Here is a 22,968-nt window from a genome sequence, read left to right as displayed (position 1 = left end):
GGAGTCGGAGCATAGGAGAAATGGGAGCTTCCGTTCTCTCAACCTACCATGTTCCAGGCGGATACTGTTCCATCTCTCGAGCTGGTGTGTCCTAGAGCTGCCTGGTGCTGAGGGTGAGGAAACTGCCCTCTGTTATTTATCCTAGAACCCTGTGGAGCTGTCCCTGAGCCCCCTCTCGCTGCTTCCACCCAGTTGTGTCTCTGCCGAGAGCGCCCCGTGACTCACCAGCTGTCCCCTCACAAAGCCCACTTTCACGGGTGGGAAAGGAGACGTACGGGGATATGGGGTCAATAGGCTTCCTTTCTCCGCGGCGCACAGTTCACAGGCTTGGTTGGAACTGTCACTTCAACGTGTAGGAGCGATGACGAGGGGCCATGATTCACCGGGATTGTTTCAGTAGTGGGTCAGGTGGCATTTGGAGGAGGACGGAACCAAGATCGTACATACCTCCTGACACCCACGTCGAAAAGAACGAACAGTGCCGTCCCCTTGCGCTGTAGACAGGCAGAGCTGTGACCAAACCGAGCAATCAGGGTAGAGCAACCTCTACCCCACTGCTTGAACATTTACAGTGCATAGAGATAGACAAAATTGAGCATGTACTCAGCCAGAATAATGAAGCTTCCCCAAAGCAGGTGTTCCTGTGAGCACGCCCAACCCAGTCACCTGTGAGCCACATATGTGCTACACTGTAAATTATAATGTTGACTTAACCAGTGTCAAGATGACTGGTTACAAGCTCTGGGCAGAAACACACCTCTCGCCCTCAGCAGTGTTCCCTGCTAAGGTTCCCCGGAGGGAAGAATGTGACGCTAGCCGATGAGACTAAAACAGAATTAGATTTATTTTTGGTGTGAAAGATTTTAGCCCAAGACCCTTCTGCTTTGCTCCTCTTTCAACCCCCTCATCCTTCTGCCATTTTCAGGTACTGATTTCCAAGGATTGGTGACAGTTGGTGCTGGGGGGCTGGCACATTGCCTCAAGCAGCCTGATCTCATGGGTGGGTTGCTCAGGCTGGAACTTGAGCACCCAGGGATCCTTGATGATGTCCAGGATGGTGGCACGCTTGGTGGCTTGGCGTAGTATCTGGAGGACCAGGTTCTAGGGCAGGGGAGAGAGAGGTCTTGGCTGAGCTGGCCCGCATTGTGCCACACAATGAGCAGCTGGACCTAAGAAAGATGCAGGATAGCCCATCACACCACTCTGGTGAAAGGGAGTGTGGCCCTGACTTTACCCTTAAAAGCCTCCTGTCTGCTCAGAAAGCCAACACCTTGAGGGGAAGGAAAGGCAGGGTTCCTTGGGGGAAATCCTTGCAGAATCCCCTTCTGGCCTAAAGAGATATAGAGACTAAAACCTGCTTATCACTCACATCCCAGGTGCAAGCTCAGAGGTTGGCCCTTTAAGCCCTCCCCACTATTCTAGGGCAGGGCAAGGGTGTGGAATGGCCCTGGTATCGGGGGGTGGGGGGGAGGCTTCCCTGGGGTTGGGAGGTCTAGTTTGGGTATTCCCTCTCTGCAGGTCACCCCTGAGGCCTCAGCCCTCCTGGGGGAGCCAGCACCTTGCACTCCTGGGAGATGGCATAGTTAGGTGGAAAAGTGACCTCCTTCTGAGTCTCTCTCAGCAGCTTCTTGAGATTGGTGTCATCGAAGGGCAGACGGGCAACCACCAGCGTGTAGAGGATGACGCCCATGCTCCAGGTGTCAGAAAGGAAAGGGTTGTAGGGCAGGCCTAGCAAGACCTCCGGGCAGGCATAAGCAAAGCTGCCACAGTAGGTCTGGCTGAGGTGGCTAAAGCAGTTCCCTTGGTGGTAAGAAGGGCTACTCCGCACAGACTGGCTAGAAGGCACCATCTTGGCGAAGCCAAAGTCCGATATCTTCACGTTCTTCCGCTTGTCCAGCAACAGGTTCTCCAACTTTAAGTCCCTACCAGCAGCAGAAAGGCTGGGGGTCAGGAGAGGGCTTAGTGTTAGACTGGGAGCTGAAGGGCCAGAGGTCAGAGGCTAGAGATAAGGAAAGGCAAAGAGGGAGAGAGATGCCATTATGAGGACACAGGGCAGAGAGGAAGGAAGGTCATGGAGTTGTGAGCAGAGCCCAGAGGGAAGAGAGGGTGGTACCCGAGGATCACTAGGAGCTCACCCTCACTTTTCATAAAGTGTTCTGCTCACAGTGGGCACTTAATAAATGTTCTTGACCGGATGATTAAAATTAAGTGGATGAATAGGCCTAGATACTGAGGAGGGAGGTCAAGGGAAGAAAAAAAGAGGGTAGAACATGGAAGACGTGCATAAAACCCCCTTGGGAGCCCAAAGGCCCCAGTCTGGGTGGCAGCGCCCTCACCGGTGCACGATGCCCTTGCTGTGCAGGTAGGCGATGCCCAGGGTCATCTGGGAGAACCACTTGCCAGCAAGGGGCTCAGAGCAGGCCCCATAGTGCTGGATCCACTCAAGGACGTCACCACCCTGAGCCAGCTCCAGAATGATGTACACTCGGGATGTGGTCTCGATGGCCTGATAGAAGTTGATGAGATACTTGTGCCGCAGGACCTTCATTACCTGGCCCCAGAAGAGGGACCCATCAAACCCAGGCAGGGAGCACCCTGGCTGCACTCCCAGCCTTCTACTCTCCCAGCCTTCTACTCTCCCACTGCTACTTTCCTAGAACTTTGCAACAGAATCAAACCCCAGAGGGCGGGTGGCCTATGGACAAACGCAGAGCTTTGTACTTTTTACTTTTTGAGGGTCTGGAGGTGAGGTGGAAAGAAGCTGAATTTACAAGTAATTTTCCTAGCTGCCTAGTGAGCCATTCAGTTGTGGTATAGGGGTTTCTGGCTCCACCCCCTCCTAACCATACCCCTTTTGAGAAGCCTTAAGCAGCTTGCTACCAGCTCCCTCTTCTAGCCCCCTTTCCAACCTGTATCTCACGGGGCAAGAACTTGTTAAGATAGTCCTCAGAGGCCTTCTTCTTTGAGATGATCTTGACAGCCACCATGACTTTCTGCTTTGTGTAGTAAGCCTCATACACCGTCCCATAGGAGCCATTGCCAATGACTTTGCCCACTTCGTAACCATATTCCTCCATGACAGAGCGGTAGGCCGAGGTGGATGGTGCTTGCAAGGTGTCTCCCTTCCCCATGGTGTTGGGCTTGCTGAGAGCAGGGAGCTTTGCTACTTAAAAGCCTCCAGTCTGCTCAGAAAGCCAACATCTTGAGCCGCTGAAGGCTAGGGAACCAAAGTGAAGTTAGTCTCCAAAAGCTTGCCTATGTAGTCACACAAGTCTGGGATGCTGGGCTCAGCTCTCCACTAGGAGCTTGGAGAGGGAAGAAGGGGAAAGCAGTTCTTTTTGTCTCCACTGGCTGTTGTTACTTCTTTCTCCTCTTGGTTACGGAACCCCCCAAGGTCCCATGTTCCGCACACATCATAATTCACCTTCTATCCACCACTGGCCACAAGGCTTGAGAAGGAAATGCAGTTTGGAACATATTCATTGCTGGAGGTACCTTTATAATCTGGTGAGACTCGCTCCGTGGATCTGGTCCTTTCAACCAATCATGTTTATTGAGCACCTGCTATGTGCCAGGCAGTGTACGGAGTCCTGGGAGAAAATAACCAATAAGGCCAAGAGAGACCCTATTCTGCTAGCGTTTATAATCCAGCATGAGAAACACCTGAGTGTCAGAATATCACAGAGAATCGCAAGGTATTGTAGAAGCATGTTCTAAGGAACCTAACTTTAAAACGTATTCTTTCTTTTGCGGGGGGGGGGGTGGCTTAAAATAACCACCTTTTTTTTTTTTTTTTTTTTTTTGAACAAATTGAGCTGGACTCAGTTGGGTAATTCAGCTAGTGGCATCATCTCAGCTGGGCTGGTTTGTTTCTGCGCATGATCTCATTATTCAGTAGAGTAGCCCAAGTTCCCTCACACAGTTTGCACTGAATTTCAAGAGAAAAAAAAACAAGCTGCATCACCAATTGAGGCCTAGGCTCCAGAATCACAAAACATCACTTCCATACCTTTCTATGCATAAAGACGGTTACAAGGATCACTCGGATTTATGAGGTGGGGATGGAGACTCCTCTTAACCTTGAAATGCATTCTTTTTAGAAAATATTTATTTTGGCTGCACTGGGTCTTAGTTGCGGCACGTGGGATCTTTAGTTGCAGCATGCATGTGGGCTGTAAGTTTCCCGACCAGGGATTGAACCCTGGCCCCCTGCATTGGGAGCACGGAGTTCTACCTACCAGACCACCAGGGAAGTCCCCTTGAAATGCATTCTTATCTTGCCTTCCATGACCCTGAACTCTACAGTTTTCCTTCCATCCCTCTAGCCATTTCTCAGGTTCCACTGGAGCCTCCCCCACCATCCACCCCTTAATCACACCCCAACGGTTCTATTATAGGCCTTATTTCCTCAGACCTTTCCGTTCTTGCTTGCATCTCCCACTAGGCTGTAAGGGAGGTCAGCTGATGAGAGAAGGGATATGAAGTCAAAGACTTGAGAAGAAAGGCTTGTGGAGAATGGGAGAGAGCGGATTTGGAAAATGAGCATTACTGGGCAGCACTGAGGGCCCAAATGAGATTGGAAAACACAACTTATGGACACACAATCTTAACATATCACAGTGTTAAGATTATTTTAGCATTCTGGATATAGGTGCTTGAATATTAACAGACATACTTACCCAAGATTAAGGTTTCACTTAGCAGCTGCCGTGAAAGAATAATGGGAGAGAGGCATCAAGAACACAGGCAAGAATGTGGCTAAAATGATGGAATGCAGAATCTAAGCTGCTTGGGTTAGGAAGACAAGCTAGAAAAAGGGCAAAGGGCAGGGGGAGGGGTTGCAGGTCTCAGTGAAATGGAACAAGTTTGGTGGGAAAGACAGAGGACAAGAGGTTGTGGTCAGAGGGGTTATCTGGATTTAAGATGGGGGAGGGGGTGGCACACAGGAGATAACAAAGGAAGAATCAGAGTTATCTTCCATCCTCCAAAACAAAACAGAAACTCCAACAGATTATGCCATAGGCTACTGGTAAATTCCTATTTATTGACAGGCTGATCCTGCTGGCAGGGTGGTTCCAAAGTCCTGTTGGAAGCCACATCTACATCCTCAGTCTGTCAAGATGAACAACTGTCCAGGGCACACAGTGGTAAGGAGGCCCACCCAGCCCCGCCTATCTTCTGCTCCCCTGGATAGGCAGCTTGGTGGCACCTCTGTTCTCATCACGTACAGCAGGTAAACCAGTTCATTCAAGGAATGTGTATTAAGCTGCCTACTGTATACAAAAGCACTGCTAGGCTCTGAGGATACCAAGATGGATAAATTATAATCCTCCTGTGAGGAGTTAGCAATTAGCAAGGGAGACAGACACATAAGAAGTTAAAATAACAGTACGGTGAGATAAAGTTCTATAAACAAATCTGTAAGGAAATGTTAAGGGAAGTCTTTATGGAGAAGGTGGCATTTGCACTGTTCAAAAGAATTCTCGTGGTTGAGAGTCCGCCTGCGGATGCAGGGGACACGGGTTCGTGCCCCGGTCCGGGAAGATCCCGCGTGCCGCGGAGCGGCTGGGCCCGTGAGCCATGGCCGCTGAGCCTGCGGGTCCGGAGCCTGTGCTCCGCAACGGGAGCGGCCACAGCAGTTGAGAGGCCCGCGTACCGCAAAAAAAAAAAAAAAAAAAAGAAGTCTCCAGGCAGGTTAAGTAGGGAATGGTAGATTGAACAGTCTAGGCAGAAGGGACTAGCTTGCAAGCTTGAGAAAATATGACATTCAAGATTTCAATTTAAATACAGGATAGGGTTCCAGAGGGGAACGTACCTGGAGAAGTAATTTAAATGCAGGTCTGAGAGGCCTAATATGCCAAGCTTTTTTTGACTCTATCCTATGTACTCATGGTTAAATTTTGCTGTGCATCAAAGTCAGAGCTTGTTAAAAATACTGATGCCCAGTCATCTCCTTCCCCAAGATCCTGATTTGATGGAACCCAGGCATCTATGTTATTTTTTATAAATTTATTTATTTATTTATTTATATTTTTGGCTGCGTTGGGTCTTTGTTGCTGTGTGCTGGCTTTCTGTAGTTGTGGCGAGCGGGGGCTACTCTTTCTTGCGGTGCGTGGGCTTCTCACTGCGGTGGCTTCTCTTGTTGCAGAGCACATGCTCTAGGCACGTGGGCTCAGTAGTTGTGGCTCGCGGGCTCTAGAGTGCAGGCTCAGTAGTTATGGCGCACGGGCTAAGTTGCTCCGCGGCATGTGGGATCTTCCTGGACTAGGGCTCGAACTCATGTCCCCTGCATTGGCAGGCAGATTCTTAACCACTGTGGCACCAGGGAAGTCCCAGTATCTATGTTTTTAATAAGTTTCCAGCTGAATCTGATGCACACCAAGATTTGAGAACCACGGTTGCAAACTAGTGAATTTAATGAAAAAGAAACAGACTCACAGATATGGGGAAGAAACCAGTGGTTACCAGTGAGAAGGAGGAGGGGGCACTATAGGGGTGGAGGAGTGGGAGGTACAAACTATTGGGAGTAAGATGGGCTCAAGGATGTATTGCACAACACGAGGAATATAGCCAATATTTTGGAATAACTGTAAATGGAAAGTTACCTTTAAAAATTGTATTAAAATTAAAAAAAAAAAGAACCACTGTTGCAGGAAATAGGACATCTTTAAGACTAAAAAAAGAAAAAATCCTTGCAGCAGCAGTATGGAAAATGGATCCAGGGGGAGAGATGACCAAGAGACTAGCAAGGTGGCTGTCATGATAATTTAGGTGAGGGGATGGGGCCTGAACCAAGGCAGCATGGAGGGCAATTTGGAAGATAATTCGAGAGAAAAGCAGAGGAGGCTTGGTGGCACTGATCTTATGGGGGCGGCTGTTAATTGTGAAGGAGGCCCAGGTTTAGAGACCAGGGGGTTGTCACTTAAAAGATTATTCCAAAGCCACTCTAAGTTACTTTTCTAATTACAAAATTCATTGATGTCTAAAAAACTCAACCCCCTAATTCCTGGAACCTAACCTCCTCCTGCGGGGAGGAGGGCTGGGTCAGAGAGGGCAGAAGTGAGTAAATGAAGGGCTTTTCAAGCCAGAAACCGCTTGAGATTTTCCACTTTCTTTACTCGAGGAAAGGAAACCTTAAGTTGTTCCCAGGTGGCCAAAACGAAGTCATGGCCCCTGGGTCTGATCTCCAGAGGAATTTCCCTAATGGCAGGATAAACTTTTCCAGAATAATCTGCAATACAAAATTAAGAGATGCTCAAACACATATACAGAGATAAATAAAGAATAAAGACATAGAGACCGAAGCAAGCATGTCAAGGTTCTTTACCTGCAATTAACAACAAGCGTCAGGCTGCCCAGTTCACGGGGTAAAAGAGCAAATACCCGATCTCTTTGCGTACCTCTGCACCAAACCTGGCCCAGGCTTGCCTATCGTCGGACACGAGACGGTCGCTATACGGTCAGGGAGGCCTCCAGTACAGCCTCGGGAAGATATTTTTATTTACGGCATTTGGTTTTTGGCGAGAGGCCATTCAGGACGGATGGCAGAGCAGCAGTGAGGTGAGATCCGATTCTAGGACCCTTGTATGGGCTGTGTCCTCTGCTGTCCTACCACAGCGACGCCCAAAGCCTCACCCCCGCCCGGGTTGAGGACCTTGAACCGCCTCTCGGGGCTCGGCCTCAGCAGTCGGTGGCGAGTCCCATTGGTTCAGCCGGCAAACGCTTCGGGCGTCCCCTAAGCGTGGGCGCAGCCGCCGCCCGGGCTCCGGGTCCCGGGCAGTCACTGGACGCGAGCAGCGGGCACTGCTCTTGGACGCCCAACCCAAACCTTCCCGGGGATAGGCGGCCGGACCCGCGGCAACCCTTATCCAAAAAGGGCGTTTGTGTCCTCGTAGCCAGGTCTCAACCGCAACCCCCCCCGCCCCGGAGAAACCTGGGAGCTTCGGAGCGGCCTCGGCCTGGGGGGAGTGGCCCCCTCCAGGCTCCAGGAAAGGAGCTTTCCGCCGGGCTGAGGTCCCCTGGGGTGAAGGCGGAAGAGGGAAGACTGACGTGTCCTGAGCTGCCCTCAGGTCGCCGGGAGGGCCCCCCACCCCGCTCCTTGCCGGGCGACGGGCTAGCCCGAGACTCGCGGGGTCTCCAGAGCTGGGCCGGGCCTCCAGCCGTAGAAAGGTTCCCCAGGGAGCACTGAAGTGAGCCGGGCGCGATGTTTTGCGGTGCGGCCGCAGCCGCTGCGATCAGGCACCGCGGCGGCCAGCCCCGTAGAGGTCGGTTGTCAAGTCCTCTCCAGGCCCCCCGCTAGCGCGCCGCTCTGGGGGAGACCCCGGCAGGAGCGCGAGGGCGGCTGCAGGGCAGCAGAGGCCGCTGGCGCCGCCTCGGCCAGCCCTTCCCGCGCGGAGAGCACCCCGGGGCTGCGGCGGGAAGGTGCCGGACGTGCGGGGCCGCGTGTCGTTGCCATGGAAACGGGCTGGGGCGCGCGGGGAGGTCCCGGGCAGGCGGGCTGCCAGAGAGGGGGACCCCCGGTTGGGAGGGCTACATAGCAGAGGAGGAGGCCAGTGTTCGAGCTAGAGGAACATGGTGTGGTGTGGCGGTGGGGAGGTGGCCTCCTGAGGGAGGGTCGGAAAGGCCAAGGGGAGGAATTGGAGCCATTGGCTTCAGTTCAAAGAACCTGACCTGGGGAGTCATTCGATCCCTGGTTCCCATAACTGCAGGACTCCCCCAAACAGGTTCCGCTGCCTTCAGGATGACAGTCCTAGGCCACCCTGGAAGTTGGAGCTGCCGGTGGTTGCCACTCCTGCTGCTGCTGTTGCTGGGCACAGGTCGAGATCCAGGGGTGGAAGGTGTGACACACTACAAGGCCGGCGACCCCGTCATTCTGTATGTCAACAAAGTGGGACCTTACCATAACCCTCAGGAGACTTACCACTACTATCAGCTTCCAGTCTGCTGTCCGGAGAAGATACGCCACAAAAGCCTTAGCCTGGGTGAAGTGCTGGATGGGGACCGGATGGCTGAGTCTTTGTACGAGATCCGCTTTCGGGAGAATGTGGAGAAGAGAATTCTGTGCCACATGCAGCTCACTTCCGCACAGGTCAGCCTCTCCACACTGACTAGAACTTAGCCCTCCCTCCCAGGACCTAATAACAGTGCCTTAGGTTTATGGTTTTCAAAACACCTTTATGGAAATGATCTGATTTGATTCTAACTACAACCTCATGTGACAGGCAGGGAAGGTAGTATTTATGATTTGCATTTGGTTGATGAAGAAACATACTTGCGCAGAAGTAACTTCTTCAAGACTACATGGATAGTGGATTGCAGAGTTGACATTAGAGCCCAGGGTTCCTGACTCGAAGCCTCTCTGTTGGTAATAAGGTCCCAACTGTCACACCTACGTAGTCATTTTTTGTCATCTCTACCTCGGCTTTTTTAACTGGCTCCTTTACACACTACCTAATTTTCCCTATCATGCTTTTTTCTTCAGCAATTCCTATCTTAGAGCACTTTTCCTTAGCCTACTGCAGACCTTTCTACACCTCCCTCTCCTCCTAGGCCTTCATCCTGTCGAGTCATACTTGCTCATTTAAGAGAATCCCAACATACTAGGGTCTACCCAGTGGTTCTCAACAGGGGGCTTTTGTCTCTCAAGAGACATCTGGCAATGTCTGGAGAATTTTTTTTTAATTAATTTATTTATGTTTGGCTGCGTTGGGTCTTTGTTGCGGAGCACGGGCCTCTCGTTGCGGTGGCTTGTCTTGTTGCGGAGCACGGGCTCTAGGCGCGCGGGCTTCAGTAGTTGTGGTGCACGGGCTTAGGTGCTCCGTGGCATGTGGGATCTTCCCGGACCAGGGCTCGAACCCGTGTCCCCTGCATTGGCAGGCGGATTCTTAACCAGTGTGCCACCAGGGATGTCCTCTGAAGATATTTTTGATTGTCACTGCTGGGGACGCTACTGACATCTAGTGAGAAGAAGCCAGGGACGGAGCATCTTACAATTCATAGGGCAGCCCCCCACAACAAAGCATTTTCCAGCTCAAAATGTCATTAGTGGGGCTGCCCTGGTGGCGCAGTGGTTGAGAATCCGCCTGCCAATGCAGGGGACACGGGTTCAAGCCCTGGTCCAGAAAGATCCCACAAGCCACAGAGCAACTAAGCCCGTGTGCCACAACTACTGAGCCCACAGGCCACAACTACTGAAGCCCGTGCGCCTAGAGCCCGTGCTCCACAAGAGAAGCCACCGCAGTGAGAAGCCCACGCACCACAACGAAGAGTAGCCCCTGCTCTGCAACTAGAGAAAGCCTGCGCATAGCAACGAAGACCCAGTGCAGCCAAAAATAAATAAATAAATAAATTAATTAATTAAAAAAAAACATGTCATTCGTGCTGAAGTTGAAATCCTGCTCTAATACAATGCCTGGGGAGGCCTTGTCTGACTCCTAACTTGCTCTTTTTAGGTGGAACAGCTGCGCCAGGCCATTGAGGAACTATACTACTTTGAATTTGTGGTGGACGACTTGCCAATCCGTGGCTTTGTGGGCTACATGGAGGAGAGTGGCTTCCTGCCTCACAGCCACAAGATAGGACTCTGGACCCATTTGGACTTCCACCTAGAATTCCACGGAGATCGAATTATATTTGCCAACGTCTCAGTGCGGGACGTCAAGCCCCACAGTTTAGATGGGTTACGACCTGATGAGTTCCTAGGCCTCACCCACACCTACAGTGTGCGCTGGTCTGAGACTTCAGTCGAGCGTCGGAGTGACAGGCGCCGTGGTGACGATGGTGGTTTCTTTCCCCGAACACTGGAAATCCATTGGTTGTCCATCATTAATTCCATGGTGCTTGTGTTTTTACTGGTGGGTTTTGTGGCTGTCATTCTCATGCGTGTGCTTCGAAATGACCTGGCTCGGTACAACTTGGATGAAGAGACAACCTCTGGAGGTTCTGGTGATGACTTTGACCAAGGTGACAATGGCTGGAAAATTATCCATACAGATGTCTTCCGCTTCCCTCCATACCGTGGTCTGCTCTGTGCTGTGCTTGGTGTGGGTGCCCAGTTCCTGGCCCTTGGCACTGGTAAGGTGATAAAAATTAATTAGGGATTTCTCTCAAGGGGTAGAACTAAGTAGGTAGTTTGTTCAGAAAAAGATCTACGGATCTTCTCTTCTGTCCAAGGTGAGGGGCAGAGCTAAGGGGTGGAATGGTTCTAGCAAGGATGTGTATATTCTGTTGTGGGTTTTCTGGACAACAGAACTGGGGGATATTGTTTTGATGGAAGCCCTGGGTCTGGGAGAAAGGGGGCTGGCTGATTTCTATGAAATTGCCGGAAGAGGGATAGGTGAGACCTAACACAGGCTTTCCACTACCACGCTGCAGGCATTATTGTCATGGCGCTGCTGGGGATGTTCAATGTGCACCGTCACGGGGCTATTAACTCAGCAGCCATCTTGTTGTATGCCCTGACTTGCTGCATCTCTGGCTACGTGTCCAGCCACTTCTACCGGCAGATTGGAGGCGAGCATTGGGTGTGGAACATCATTCTCACCACCAGTCTCTTCTCTGGTGAGGATTGCCCTTTCCGTGGTGGGCCAATTTAGGAACTTAGAACACATCATGGAACCTGAGATAGAGTCAGAGTAGGGCTTTCAAGGGAATGAAAATAGGTAAAAGAAACACCAAGGAAACCATTCAAAAGACAAAAAATGCATTTCTTTTTTTTTTTGCATAGTTAAATATTAAGCCCTTGACATGTTTTAGGCAACGTGATAAGCACTTGACATGCCTTCATCTCATTTAATTCTCACACTGACTTTACGAAGTAGGTAATATTATCCCCATTTTACAGATGAGGAAATTGAACTTCAGGCTGGTTAGGTAACTTGCCTGAGATTATACTCCTAAAAAGCAGAGAATCAGGTTTCAGACCTAGGCAGTCAAACTCTAGAGCCTGTATTCTCAACCATTACACTGAAATAACACTCTTGAATTTATCTTTTGAGACTCCCTTTTTTTCCCCCCAAGTTTTTTTTTGGCCATGCTGCATGGCATGTGGGATCCCACTTCCCTGATCAGGGATAGAACCTGCGCCCCCTGCATTGGAGGCGTGGAGTCTTAACCACTGGACCACCAGGGAAGTCCATCCCCAAGCTTTTTTAACTTTGAAAGTGGGCCTCCCTACTCTAGCCTTCCAAGCCAGCTTGTCCTTTCAAAGGCAGAAGTAGTTTGCATTCTGAACCTCTTGTGTTTCCAACTGTTAAGTGTCTTGATTTCTGTTCTACCACATTTACATTTGAACCAGGGCTTTCTGAAAACAGAGCCTTAATTCAAAGGAATGTCTCATACTAGGAATCACCAGTGCCACGGCAGGACAGGCCCTTGGAGGCAGGTGGATTTGTGTCACTCTTAGATCATTATGTAACGGCTTGCCTAGATCCTTAATGATAATGGGTAGGGGAGGGAGTGTTGGTAAGCTAAGGAACAAAGAACAACAAGACACGAGAGGGTGGAGTCAGCCTGGGAGCGGGATGTTTCACTGCTCACCCCTTTAGGTCCAGTCTGATTGGGTGCTCCCAGGGATGAGCTCCTAGTGCTAACTCTCCCTCTGGGGCCCATCCCTGCAGTGCCTTTCTTCCTGACGTGGAGTGTGGTGAACTCTGTGCACTGGGCCAATGGTTCAACACAGGCTCTGCCAGCCACCACCATCCTGCTGCTTCTGACCGTTTGGCTGCTGGTGGGCTTTCCCCTCACTGTCATTGGAGGTATCTTCGGGAAGAACAACGCTAGCCTCTTTGATGCACCTTGTCGCACCAAGAACATAGCTCGGGAAATCCCGCCCCAGCCCTGGTACAAGTCTCCTCTCGTCCACATGACTGTTGGAGGCTTCCTGCCTTTCAGGTATCCTCCCTTTATTCCATGGCCATCACTCTCAGGATCCTGACCTTAACTTTCCCCTTCCGTACTCACCCTGTACCGTAACCCATTGTCAGTGATAATCCCTCGTTCAGCTGTACCATTAAGAGATCACTAAATGGTTCCTCCTTTCTCCAACCAGGACTGAGCTTGAGTCAGTTCAAATATGAGGGTGTCTCACTTGTGAAGCTCTCCAGAGACATTGCTCCTTTCATTGTCTTCCTAGTTTCTGACTTTGGCGACACCACGTGGGGCTTAAAACCCATTTGATTACTCATCCAATTTGTCGAGTACCTTTTAGTGCCAGACAAATACAGTGGAAAATAGAACAGACAAGATCCCTGCTCTCAACCTACCAAAGAAGATGTTCTTGAAATGAGAGCAGCTAATCATAGGTAAAAGAATCCCCATCAAGCCAGGAACTCCAGGGCAGGGAGTAGAGAGGGCCCACTTTCCACAGTGACCCAGTAACACAGAGGGGTGGTGGCTGGATTTTGGCCTGGCCACTGTGCTGGCAGTGCACAGCCCTTTAATGCTGTGTATCGTCTCTTCTCTTCACAGTGCCATCTCTGTGGAGCTGTACTACATCTTTGCCACAGTCTGGGGTCGGGAGCAGTACACTTTGTACGGCATCCTCTTCTTCGTCTTCGCCATCCTGCTGAGCGTGGGGGCTTGCATCTCCATCGCACTCACCTACTTCCAGTTGTCTGGGGAGGATTACCGCTGGTGGTGGCGATCTGTGCTGAGTGTTGGCTCCACTGGGCTCTTCATCTTCTTCTACTCAGTTTTCTACTATGCCCGGCGCTCCAACATGTCAGGGGTGGTACAGACAGTAGAGTTCTTTGGCTACTCCTTACTCACTGGATATGTCTTCTTCCTCATGCTGGGCACCATCTCCTTTTTTTCTTCCCTAAAGTTCATCCGTTATATCTATGTTAACCTCAAGATGGACTGAGTTTTGGGTGGCAAAACTATCACTCTTCTTTCCCTTTCTTGATGCCCTACTGATCTCTTACCAACATCTCTTCTGATTGAGTGACTGAGTTGTGTGATGGTTTTGTTGCCTTCCCCTTTGCCCTTTGGGCCTCCCTTCCCCAGAGAGGGCCAGGAAATTATAAACCTCTATTATATAAGAAGTATATATTTGAGCTTTTTAAGTTGCCTTTTTTTGGTCCTGATTTTTCTTTTTACAATACCAAAATAAAATTTATTAAGAAAAAGGATCCTGTAGTTGGAGGGTTTGGTCTGGATATAGGAACTCGTGCCCTGCTGTTAAGGGCACTGTCCCCTAGGAAGGCGGGTCGGCCGCGAAATGCACGGAACTCGGAACTCGAATTCTTCACGGAGCTGAGGAACTGTCGGCTAGCGGAACCTTCGTTTCCAGGGCCCTGTTTCCGCGGCTCAGCCGGCGCTCCGCCCAACGGAAGTGGCGGAGCCCGAGCTCTGCGCGAAGCGAGTTGAATCACCCTGGTGACGGGAGGGGCGCGGAGCAACGCCCTTTCCGCCGGAAGCGGGCTTCGGAACCTCCACGTGCTGTCCCTCCCCCACCTCCGGCCCAGCAGCGGCGGCTCCCCTGCTGCCATGGAGCCCGCCGGCCTGGAAGAGATCCTCCGGGAGCTGCTGCTGCCGGACACCGAGCGCATCCGCCGGGTATGGGGCCGGTGGGACCGGGCCAGGGCCAGCGGGGGCGTTGCGGGAACGGCCCAACTCTGACCCCAGGCTCTCCCCAGGCCACCGAGCAGCTCCAGACCGCTCTTAGGGACCCCGCCTCCCTGCCCGCGCTCTGCGAACTGCTGGCCTCGGCGGGCGACCCTCAGGTAAGGTTCCTGCCGCTTCCTGCTGAGTTTCCTATAGTAAGCACATGTCAAGCCCCAGCTCCTGCCCTCGGCGACCCGGTCAGCACCTTCCTGCCCGGACCCTCACGTGCCTGATTCCTCGTCCCAGATCCGCCAGTTCGCGGCCGTACTGACCCGCAGACGACTGAGCACCAGCTGGCGACGGCTGGCGGCCGAGCAACGGGAGAGGTGGGCTGGGCCAGGGGTGGGGCGGGGCCGGGCTGAGGCGGTTCTTGGGTACCAAATACTTGCCACCTGTGTTCTAGCATCAAGTCTCTGATCCTGACGGTTCTCCAGAGAGAGACAGAGTAAGTGCCTACCTGCCTCCTCTCGGGGCCCTAACTGACTCTAGGCTGAGAGCTTCTCAGGGTTTCTGCCTTCTTTTTCAGCTCCAGGCTGGCTCTTGGGGGGCAGGGACTTAGGTTCTAGACCCAAGGGTGGAGGAACGACTCTCAAGCTGTATTAAAGACGAAGGTTCTTGAGCGTGGGCTGTGATGGTCTGCCAAAGCCGAGTCGGAAAAACAGAACTGAAATTCAGCATGAGTGAGGTTACCCTCACCAGACTGCACACCTACTGTGCTGCTAGTGTCCCTCTGAGACGTTGTCTTCTGTATCCCAACTTGGCAGAGGCCCTGTGCGCACACCTGGAGGTTTCTCTCCTGGCCACCCCGTGGAGGCAGAGCCATCGCGTACAGGGAATGGTACTGGAGGGCGATTGGGGGTGGGGAATCTCTCCTGTTTGCAGGCATTCTGTGAGTCTTAGCCTGGCCCAGCTCTCAGCTACCGTTTTTCGAAAAGAAGGCCTGGAGGCCTGGCCTCAGCTCATGCAGCTTCTTCAGCACAGTATCCACAGCCTCCACGTCCCTGAGAGAGAGGTACTATCACACAGTTGGTGGGAGGAAGGGACCCAGAGGCTGGATAGACCATGTCAGCTTTTCCCTCTCAACCCCTCTTCCTGGGCAGATGGGGCTTTTGCTGCTAAGTGTGGTGGTGACCTCCCGGCCTGAGGCCTTCCGACCCCACCACCGGGAGCTGCTTCGGCTTCTGAATGAGACCCTTGGTGATGTGGGCTCTCCTGGGCTCCTCTTCTATTCCCTGCGCACTCTGACCATCATGGCCCCTTACCTTGGCACTGATGATGTGGTGAGATGTGGGCCTTCACCTTCCCTGGCTCCCTACCCTTGGGCTTTCGTGTCCTCACCCTTGCGGGATGCAGAGCTACTTAAGATTCTTTCTCTGCTTTTTGTCCTGCCTAACAGTTGAGAGGGGATCCTGTGGGTGGCTGTGCCTAGGCTCCTCCTATGTGCAGGCTTCGAGGAAGCTGCTAGCTTCTGGGGCTGGAGATTAGGCTGCCTCGTGCTTTCTGTGATTTAGCTCATCTTGTGTCCTCCAGCCTCTCGTGCGAATGTTGGTGCCCAAGCTCATCGTGGCTGTGCAGACTCTGATCCCTGTAGACGAGGTGAGGACATTCGGGTAGGAGCTCTGTTGGAAGGAGGGTGCAGGAGCATTCATCCTGGTCCACTGAAGAAGAGCATAGTAACCCCGTGACTTCTCTGTCTGGCAGGCAAAGGCCTGTGAGGCCTTGGAGGCCCTGGATGAGTTGCTGGAGTCAGAGTTGCCCATCATCACCTCCCACCTCTCAGAGGTCCTCACCTTCTGCCTGGAGGTGAGCCCGGGGTCGGCACTGTCCCTGCTGCTTGTTTTGCTGGGAGTTTCCTTGCCGGTTTCTGATTCGAGCTGGTCTCTGGGCAGGTGGCTGGAAATGTGGCCCTGGGTGATGCGATACGTGTGCGTAGTCTCTGCTGTCTCACTTTCTTGGTCAAAGTCAAGAGCAAGGTGAGTGCCTTCTGACACCCATCGCCCCATCTCGATCCTCTTCTTCATCTCACTCTTGGAGCTTTCTGTCCATCTGGGGATATGTAAAGTACCATAGCTAAGATGTTCCAGGCTGGGTCTGGACTCAGCCCAGCTCTTGGCTAGGAGATTGGGAAGCTCCTCCTGGACCCCCTGTGGCGTGGCAGGCTGGAATTTCTAATGTGAGTCCCTCTTGGGAACAGATTCTCAGGGACACCGTTCCTTTCTCCCTTTTAAGGCCTTACTGAAGAATCGCCTCCTACCACCCTTGCTGCACACCCTTTTCCCCATCATGGCTGCCGAGCCCCCCCTGGGTCAGCTGGATCCTGAGGACCAGGATTCAGAGGAGGAAGAGCTGGATGTTGGACTGGTGGGAGAGACGCCCAAGCACTTTGCCGTTCAGGTGGGATGTGGGACAGGGGCCGGAGGCAGGGGTGTTAGGTCGTTGGGGGAGGTTGGGGGGCAGAGATGGAGTCCAGCAAATTCTCCCTGTCCTTTTCCAGGTTGTGGACATGCTGGCACTCCATTTGCCCCCTGAGAAGCTCTGTCCCCTGCTGGTAAGTGTGGCTTTGTCCTTCCAGTGCTCCTACCCCCGGGTTCGCCTAGTCTCCCGAGCCTGAGGATGTTTGGGCCCTGGTAGGTGTGGAAGGCCTGTTGCCGCAGGAACGGGCAGGCTCGTGCTGGGGTTTCAGGAGAGTGCCATCTGCTCCCCTAGATGCCCATGCTGGAAGAGGCTTTGCGGAGCCACAGCCCATACCAGCGCAAGGCTGGGCTCCTCGTGCTGGCCGTGCTCTCTGATGGAGCCGGGGACCACATCAGGCAGAGGTATTTGTTCCCCTGTCTCGGAGTCAGGGTGGGCCATGGGGAGGAGGACCACACTGCCCACGGCAGCCCTGGTCTCCGCTTGTCCTTTGAGCCTAGTCATCAATAGTGTCTGCTCCCACACTCAAGTGTCCTGATTTGGAAGATACCTCAGCTGCCAGGGTCAGCGGGTGGTGCTCACCATCTGGTGACAAAAAGCCTTAGTTTTCCCAGGGGAAACAGCAGAATGGCTCAGCCCAGGGATCTCAGGTGCTGCCCCTCAGACTCCATCCTCTTGTTCCGCCCCATCTAGACTGCTGTCCCCACTGCTACAGATCGTGTGCAGGAGCCTGGAGGATCCGTCACAGGTTGTGCGCAATGCTGCGCTCTTTGCCCTGGGCCAGTTCTCAGAGAACCTACAGGTCAGCAAGGCCGATGTGGGCAGCCACTGTTTCAGAGTCCCCACCTGTCCCAGAGACCAGCTTCCCCTCGGCCCCATCCCTCAGGCACCCCTGCTGCCATCAGTACTTAGGTGCGTGCCTTGCAGTTGAGCTGACTCAGGCCGCCTTTCTCCTTCCTCCAGCCCCACATTCGCCGCTATTCCGGGGAAGTGATGCCACTGCTCCTCGCCTACCTAAAGTCCGTGCCTCCTGGGTGCACACGTCACCTAGCCAAGGCCTGCTATGCCCTGGAGAACTTCGTGGAGAACCTAGGTGGCGATGCCCTTTGGGGGTGTGAGGGAGGGGATGGGGCTGTCGCTTTGGCCGAAGGGGGCAGGGGGTGCAGCTCCCCGAACCACTGCCCGTGGTGGGGAGAGGGATGTGGCAGGGCCACAGGGAGGGTCGGCCTGGAGGCAGGTAGGAGATCTGGGTTGGTTGGTAGAGGGGTGCCCTCTCCCACAGGGCCTGAAGTGCAGCACCACCTTACGGAGCTCATGGAGTGTATGTTGCAGCCTCTGAGGAATCCCAGCAGCTCCAGGGCCAAGGAGCTGGCTGTGAGCGCCCTGGGGGCCATTGGTGAGTCGGAGGCAGGAGGTGGGAGCATCATGGGTTCACTCCGGGTGCCTGCGGCAGTGGTCCCTGCTCACTCTCCAGCTCTGATTCTGCCCTTCCGTGCCGCAGCCACGGCTGCCCAGGCCTCCGTGCTGCCCTACTTCCCCACCATCGTGGAGCACCTGCGGGAATTCCTGTTGACAGGCCATGAGGACCTTCAGCCTGTGCGGATCCAGAGCCTGGGTGAGCGAGGCACTCCTAGGCGGGCTTCCCAGTGCTGGGGAAGGGCCGATGCTCACCTGTCATTCACGAGATCGCCCTGGGGCAGCACAGGTGTCTTCCTGCGCTCTCACCATACCCAGGAGTAGAAGGGATTTCTGAAGTACCCCGCCCAGCTATCTCTGGTCTCTCAGGCCTTGGCCCTGCACACCTCTGGCCTAGTGCCTCATCCTGGTGCTAACCGAGCCCTTGCCTCTGCAGAGACACTTGGGGTGCTGGTGCGAGCAGTAGGGGAGCCCATGAGGCCCCTGGCTGAGGAATGCTGCCAGCTGGGGCTGGGCCTGTGTGACCAGGTAGACGACCCTGACTTGCGGCGCTGCACGTGAGTGAGCCCTCACCCCGCCCCCACCCAGACCCCAGTCCTCCAGTTCTGGACCATGGGTTCCCCGGGCTCCCCCATTCTGTCTGGCTACAGCAGGTAGGACTATACAGCTTCTGCCTGTCTCCACCAGGTACAGCCTCTTTGCAGCCTTATCGGGGCTGATGGGTGAGAGCTTCGCTCCCCACCTGCCACGAGTCACCACACTCCTGCTGTTGTCACTGCGTTCCACCGAGGGCATTGTGGTGAGCAGACACGGTGGGCCGGGCCAGTTGGGGACGGCCAGGCCTGGGATGGGATCTCTCTCCTGGGCCCAGCTGAACCAAAGTCCCTGCTGTGCCTCCCCATTCCAGCCTCAGTACGATGGAAGCAGCACCTTCCTTCTGTTTGACGACGATCGCGGTGGGGAGGAAGAGGAGGATGAGGAAGAGGAGGAGGACTCAGAAGTCTCAGGGTGCGGAGGGTGCCGTTCTGGTCCGGGGATCCTGGCTTGGACAAGGGCCCAGGGCCAGCTCTGCTTCTACTGGTGCCTGATTGCTGCCGCCTCCCCACATTACTCTAGGTACAGCGTGGAAAACGCCTTCTTCGATGAGAAGGAAGACGCCTGTGCTGCGCTGGGGGAGATCTCTGTGAATGCCAGGTGAGCATCAGCCTCTCCTCGGCACTGGGAACCTCTCCTGGGAGCCCCTTCCCCATGGCGGTGTGTCTGTCCACAGTGTGGCCTTCCTTCCCTACATGGAGACTGTCTTTGAAGAAGTGTTCACACTGCTGGAGGTGAGTGGGGTGGGGGGCGGGGCGGGGGGGGGTCTGGGGGCTAGGAGCTGTGCCGGCCCTGCATGCAGCACACACGTCCTGCCCCTCCTCGTGCCGCAGTGCCCTCACCTGAGCGTGCGGAAGGCAGCCCACGAGGCCCTGGGTCAGTTTTGCTGTGCGCTGCACAAAGCCTGTCAAAGCTGCCCCTCGGAACCCAACACTGCTGGTGAGAAGGCGAGGCCGGGGCCCACCTGGGGTCTCTGGAAACGGGGTGGGTGGGGAGGGGGCAGGGGCTGACCAAGGCTTCAGCCAATCGTATCCCCAGCTCTGCAGGCCGCCCTGGCCCGGGTGGTGCCATCCTACGTGCGGGCAGTGAACGGGGAGCGGGAGCGCCAGGTGGTGATGGCCGTGCTGGCGGCCCTGACGGCGGTGTTGCGTGGCTCTGGGAGCTTGGCGTTACAGCCCCCCGGGCGGCTTGCTGAGCTCTGCCACGTACTCAAGGCTGTGCTGCAGAGAAAGGTGAGGGGCCGGCGGGCTGCAGGGTGAGGTGGCCCAGCCTTGGGTGGGGCTAGCCAGAGGCTACCAGTCCAGCTGCCCCCTCCTTCCACCCATGGAAAGGAGAAGGGGCAGGAGAGCCCAGACTGAGCCGAGCGCCCTCTTCCTGCAGACAGCTTGTCAGGACGCCGACCAGGAGGAGGATGAGGACCAGGTAAGAGCTACGGGTGCAAACTGGGACCAGGCAGCCCAGTTGGTCTCCACGGGACGGGGCGGACAGTGTGCTTGTCTCGACCTGGGGGTACAGGGTTTGCTAAAAGATTGGTAGTGGCTAGGAACAACCAACCCCACTCCCACTAAGGCAGTGGGGTGTTCAAGGAAGGCTTTTTGGGGGTGGGGATTCGGGGCAGGCTTGGATTGATAGTGGGAGTAGGAGGACCAGGAGGGAAAGCTGGGCTGCAAACAAACCCAGCCTGGAAGGGGCCAGTCCTGTCAACCAAGGGCAGCCCTCAGGGAGACCACCTGCAGCCATGGAGGAGTATGGTGGGAGGTGCCCCCAGTCTCAGAGCTGGCCCTGGTGTCCAGCCTCTGACCTGGCCCTGCAGGCTGAATACGACGCCATGTTGCTGGAGCATGCTGGTGAGGCCATCCCTGCCCTGGCCGCTGCGGCCGGGGGAGATGCCTTTGCCCCCTTCTTTGCCGGCTTCCTGCCACTATTGCTCTGCAAGACGGTGAGCGCTCTGTCCTCTGGCTTCGAGCCCCGTTCCGCCTGTGCCCCTTGTGCCCCCCGTGCCCCCTGTGCTCCGTTCCCCACCTGGTCCCAGTCCCAGGCTGACTCGCACTCCTCCCCCCACCAGAAACAGGGCTGCACAGTGGCAGAGAAGTCCTTTGTGGTGGGGACACTGGCGGAGTCCATTCCGGGCCTGGGTGCCGCCTCGGCCCGGTTTGTGTCCCGGCTGCTCCCCGTGCTGTTGAGCACCGCCCGGGAGGCGGACCCCGAGGTGCGGAGCAATGCCATCTTCGGGCTGGGCGTGCTCGCAGAGCACGGGGGTCGCCCTGCCCAGGAGTATCCTCGGCTTGCAGGAGGGGGCCCAGACGGGGTTGGGAGGGTGTCCCTGGGGTTCGAGATGGGAGCAGTCTCCCCGTGTGCCTGTTCCTTGACTGTGGACCAGACACTTCCCCAAGCTGCTGGGGCTCCTGCTGCCCCTCCTGGCAAGGGAGCGCCACGATCGTGTCCGTGACAACATCTGTGGGGCACTTGCCCGCCTGCTGATGGCCAGTCCCACGAGGAAACCAGAGCCCCAGGTGAGGGGTGGGGGCGTCAGGCAGGGCTAGGGAGCTGAGGAGGGTGCAGGGCTGGAGGCCAGAGTCTTCTGTGTGTCCAGGTGCTGGCCGCCCTGCTGCACGCCCTGCCACTGAAGGAGGATTTGGAGGAGTGGGTCACGTTAGGGCACCTCTTCAGCTTCCTGTACCAGAGCAGCCCTGACCAGGTAACCCCGATGCTGGGGCCCTTAGAGGGGGCTTGATGCTTCAGTCTCATTGACAGGCAGGGTTGGCATCAGTGTAAGCTGCTCTTCTCGGCTTTCTTGTTGGTGTGCAAGGACTGGCAGCCAAGGCCTTTAAGGGGGGAGGAGGGGCTTCCTCTCACCGCGTAGCATTTTTCCTCAGGGGAGGTTTCATTTCCACCCTCCGGTCTGAGCCAGAAGTCACAGCTTTCCTAGGCTGATTTCCTAGACCAGGCTCTTTCAGACTGTGCTCCATGGAGCCTGGGCCCTTTGGGCCACCCCACCATCCTTTCCAGTCAGAGCAGCTCTGCTTTCTGAATGAGATTTGTCTGCATCAAGCGGCTAGCTTTGGGATGCATGTCCCAGTGCTCGTGTCCATCACCTTTGTCTTGCATCTTCGCAGACTACTGTGTGGGTGGAGCTCCTGAGTGTCTGGGCTGCTTTTGGTCTTAAGGCCGTGATTTCAAATACCTTTGGTCACAGTCTCATGCTCTCCGAAAACAAAAAAACCAAAAACATTACCACCACCCTGTTTCAGGGTTCTTCCCATGGTGCACAGTTTGGCATGTGTGTTAGTCAGCATTGCTCAAACACCCCAGGTGGCAGACTGCCTCTCCGGGGCTCCTACCACCCACCCCAGTGCTAGGGCCCGGGGGTGCTTCTGCCCGAGTCAGCCCTTCTTTCCCCCCAGGTTGTAGATGTGGCTCCAGAGCTCCTGCGCATTTGCAGCCTCATCCTGGCCGAGAACAAGGTCCCACCAGGTGATGGTGGCAGTTGTGGGCAGGGCTGGGGGGAGGCAGGGAGCAGCAGGGCTCAGGGGGCCTGGGGCAGCTCGGGATGGGAGGCCAGCCCTCCCCAGACTCCTCCCCCTTCACTCTCCACCCAGACACCAAGGCGTCGCTGCTGCTGCTGCTGACGTTCTTGGCCAAACAGCACGCTGACAGCTTCCATTCAGCACTGGGCTCCCTGCCTGGCAACAAGGCCCAGGAGCTCCAGGCCATCCTGGGCCTCACCTAGACTGCGGGCTGCAGCTGGGCCAGAGAGAACAGAGCCTGCCCACACCCAAGACCAGCTCTCAGCCCAGTTCCAGCTCACACCTTACCAAAGATTCTGGGCCTGGGCCTCATACCCACTTGGAGTCTCAGCCCTACTTGCTGCCTTACGGGGGTGTCCCCTAGGGCTGGGTCTGTCATGCTGTGGGACAATACAAACGGAGTCATGACACCATC

At 54.8% G+C, this 22,968-nt stretch overlaps 3 protein-coding genes across 10 annotated transcripts; 2 read left to right on the top strand and 1 right to left on the bottom strand.

The window, feature by feature from the left end:
- Nucleotides 1-3: 3 nt before the first annotated feature.
- On the bottom strand, nt 4-7,653 carry TSSK4 (testis specific serine kinase 4). The gene is made up of 5 exons (XM_081230238.1): nt 7,328-7,653; nt 2,910-7,231; nt 2,337-2,551; nt 1,559-1,970; nt 4-1,101 (listed from the first exon to the last, which is right to left on the bottom strand). The coding sequence occupies exons 2-5, from the start codon at nt 3,129-3,131 to the stop codon at nt 922-924; spliced, it is 1,029 nt and encodes a 342-aa protein (XP_081086364.1). The 5' UTR covers nt 3,132-7,231; nt 7,328-7,653; the 3' UTR covers nt 4-921.
- A 157-nt stretch (nt 7,654-7,810) lies between these two features.
- Nucleotides 7,811-14,129, top strand: TM9SF1 (transmembrane 9 superfamily member 1). Of its 6 annotated transcripts, none has more exons than XM_081230225.1 (6): nt 7,811-7,899; nt 8,724-9,088; nt 10,452-11,073; nt 11,374-11,559; nt 12,618-12,891; nt 13,468-14,129. In XM_081230225.1, exons 2-6 carry the CDS (start codon nt 8,741-8,743, stop codon nt 13,859-13,861), a joined length of 1,824 nt encoding a protein of 607 aa, XP_081086351.1. In that variant the 5' UTR covers nt 7,811-7,899; nt 8,724-8,740; the 3' UTR covers nt 13,862-14,129. The 6 variants fall into 6 exon arrangements, 5 of the variants coding, with proteins under 5 accessions (XP_081086351.1, XP_081086350.1, XP_081086348.1 ...); XM_081230224.1 differs by lacking the exon at nt 7,811-7,899 and adding an exon at nt 8,004-8,069; XM_081230222.1 differs by lacking the exon at nt 7,811-7,899 and adding an exon at nt 8,076-8,264.
- A 124-nt stretch (nt 14,130-14,253) lies between these two features.
- Nucleotides 14,254-22,966, top strand: IPO4 (importin 4). Of its 3 annotated transcripts, XM_081230220.1 has the most exons (30): nt 14,254-14,556; nt 14,637-14,723; nt 14,851-14,930; nt 15,008-15,049; nt 15,487-15,616; nt 15,705-15,884; nt 16,135-16,200; nt 16,306-16,407; nt 16,494-16,577; nt 16,834-16,998; nt 17,099-17,152; nt 17,311-17,420; nt 17,710-17,818; nt 17,980-18,109; nt 18,299-18,412; nt 18,518-18,631; nt 18,869-18,989; nt 19,120-19,231; nt 19,340-19,440; nt 19,549-19,626; nt 19,703-19,760; nt 19,860-19,965; nt 20,065-20,258; nt 20,407-20,448; nt 20,840-20,965; nt 21,092-21,300; nt 21,407-21,539; nt 21,620-21,724; nt 22,431-22,500; nt 22,626-22,966. In XM_081230220.1, the coding sequence occupies exons 1-30, from the start codon at nt 14,488-14,490 to the stop codon at nt 22,754-22,756; spliced, it is 3,222 nt and encodes a 1,073-aa protein (XP_081086346.1). In that variant the 5' UTR covers nt 14,254-14,487; the 3' UTR covers nt 22,757-22,966. The 3 variants fall into 3 exon arrangements, 2 of the variants coding, with proteins under 2 accessions (XP_081086346.1, XP_081086347.1); XM_081230221.1 differs by lacking the exon at nt 20,840-20,965; XR_014015484.1 differs by lacking the exons at nt 21,620-21,724; nt 22,431-22,500; nt 22,626-22,966 and having other exon boundaries at nt 20,820-20,965; nt 21,407-21,536.
- Nucleotides 22,967-22,968: the final 2 nt, after the last annotated feature.

This window comes from Mesoplodon bidens, assembly GCF_964165515.1.
Source record: "Mesoplodon bidens genome assembly, chromosome: 3".
Lineage (NCBI taxonomy): Eukaryota > Metazoa > Chordata > Mammalia > Artiodactyla > Ziphiidae > Mesoplodon > Mesoplodon bidens.
The sequence above is the reverse complement of the archived record's forward strand: the minus strand, read 5'-3'. Positions and strand labels throughout refer to the sequence as shown.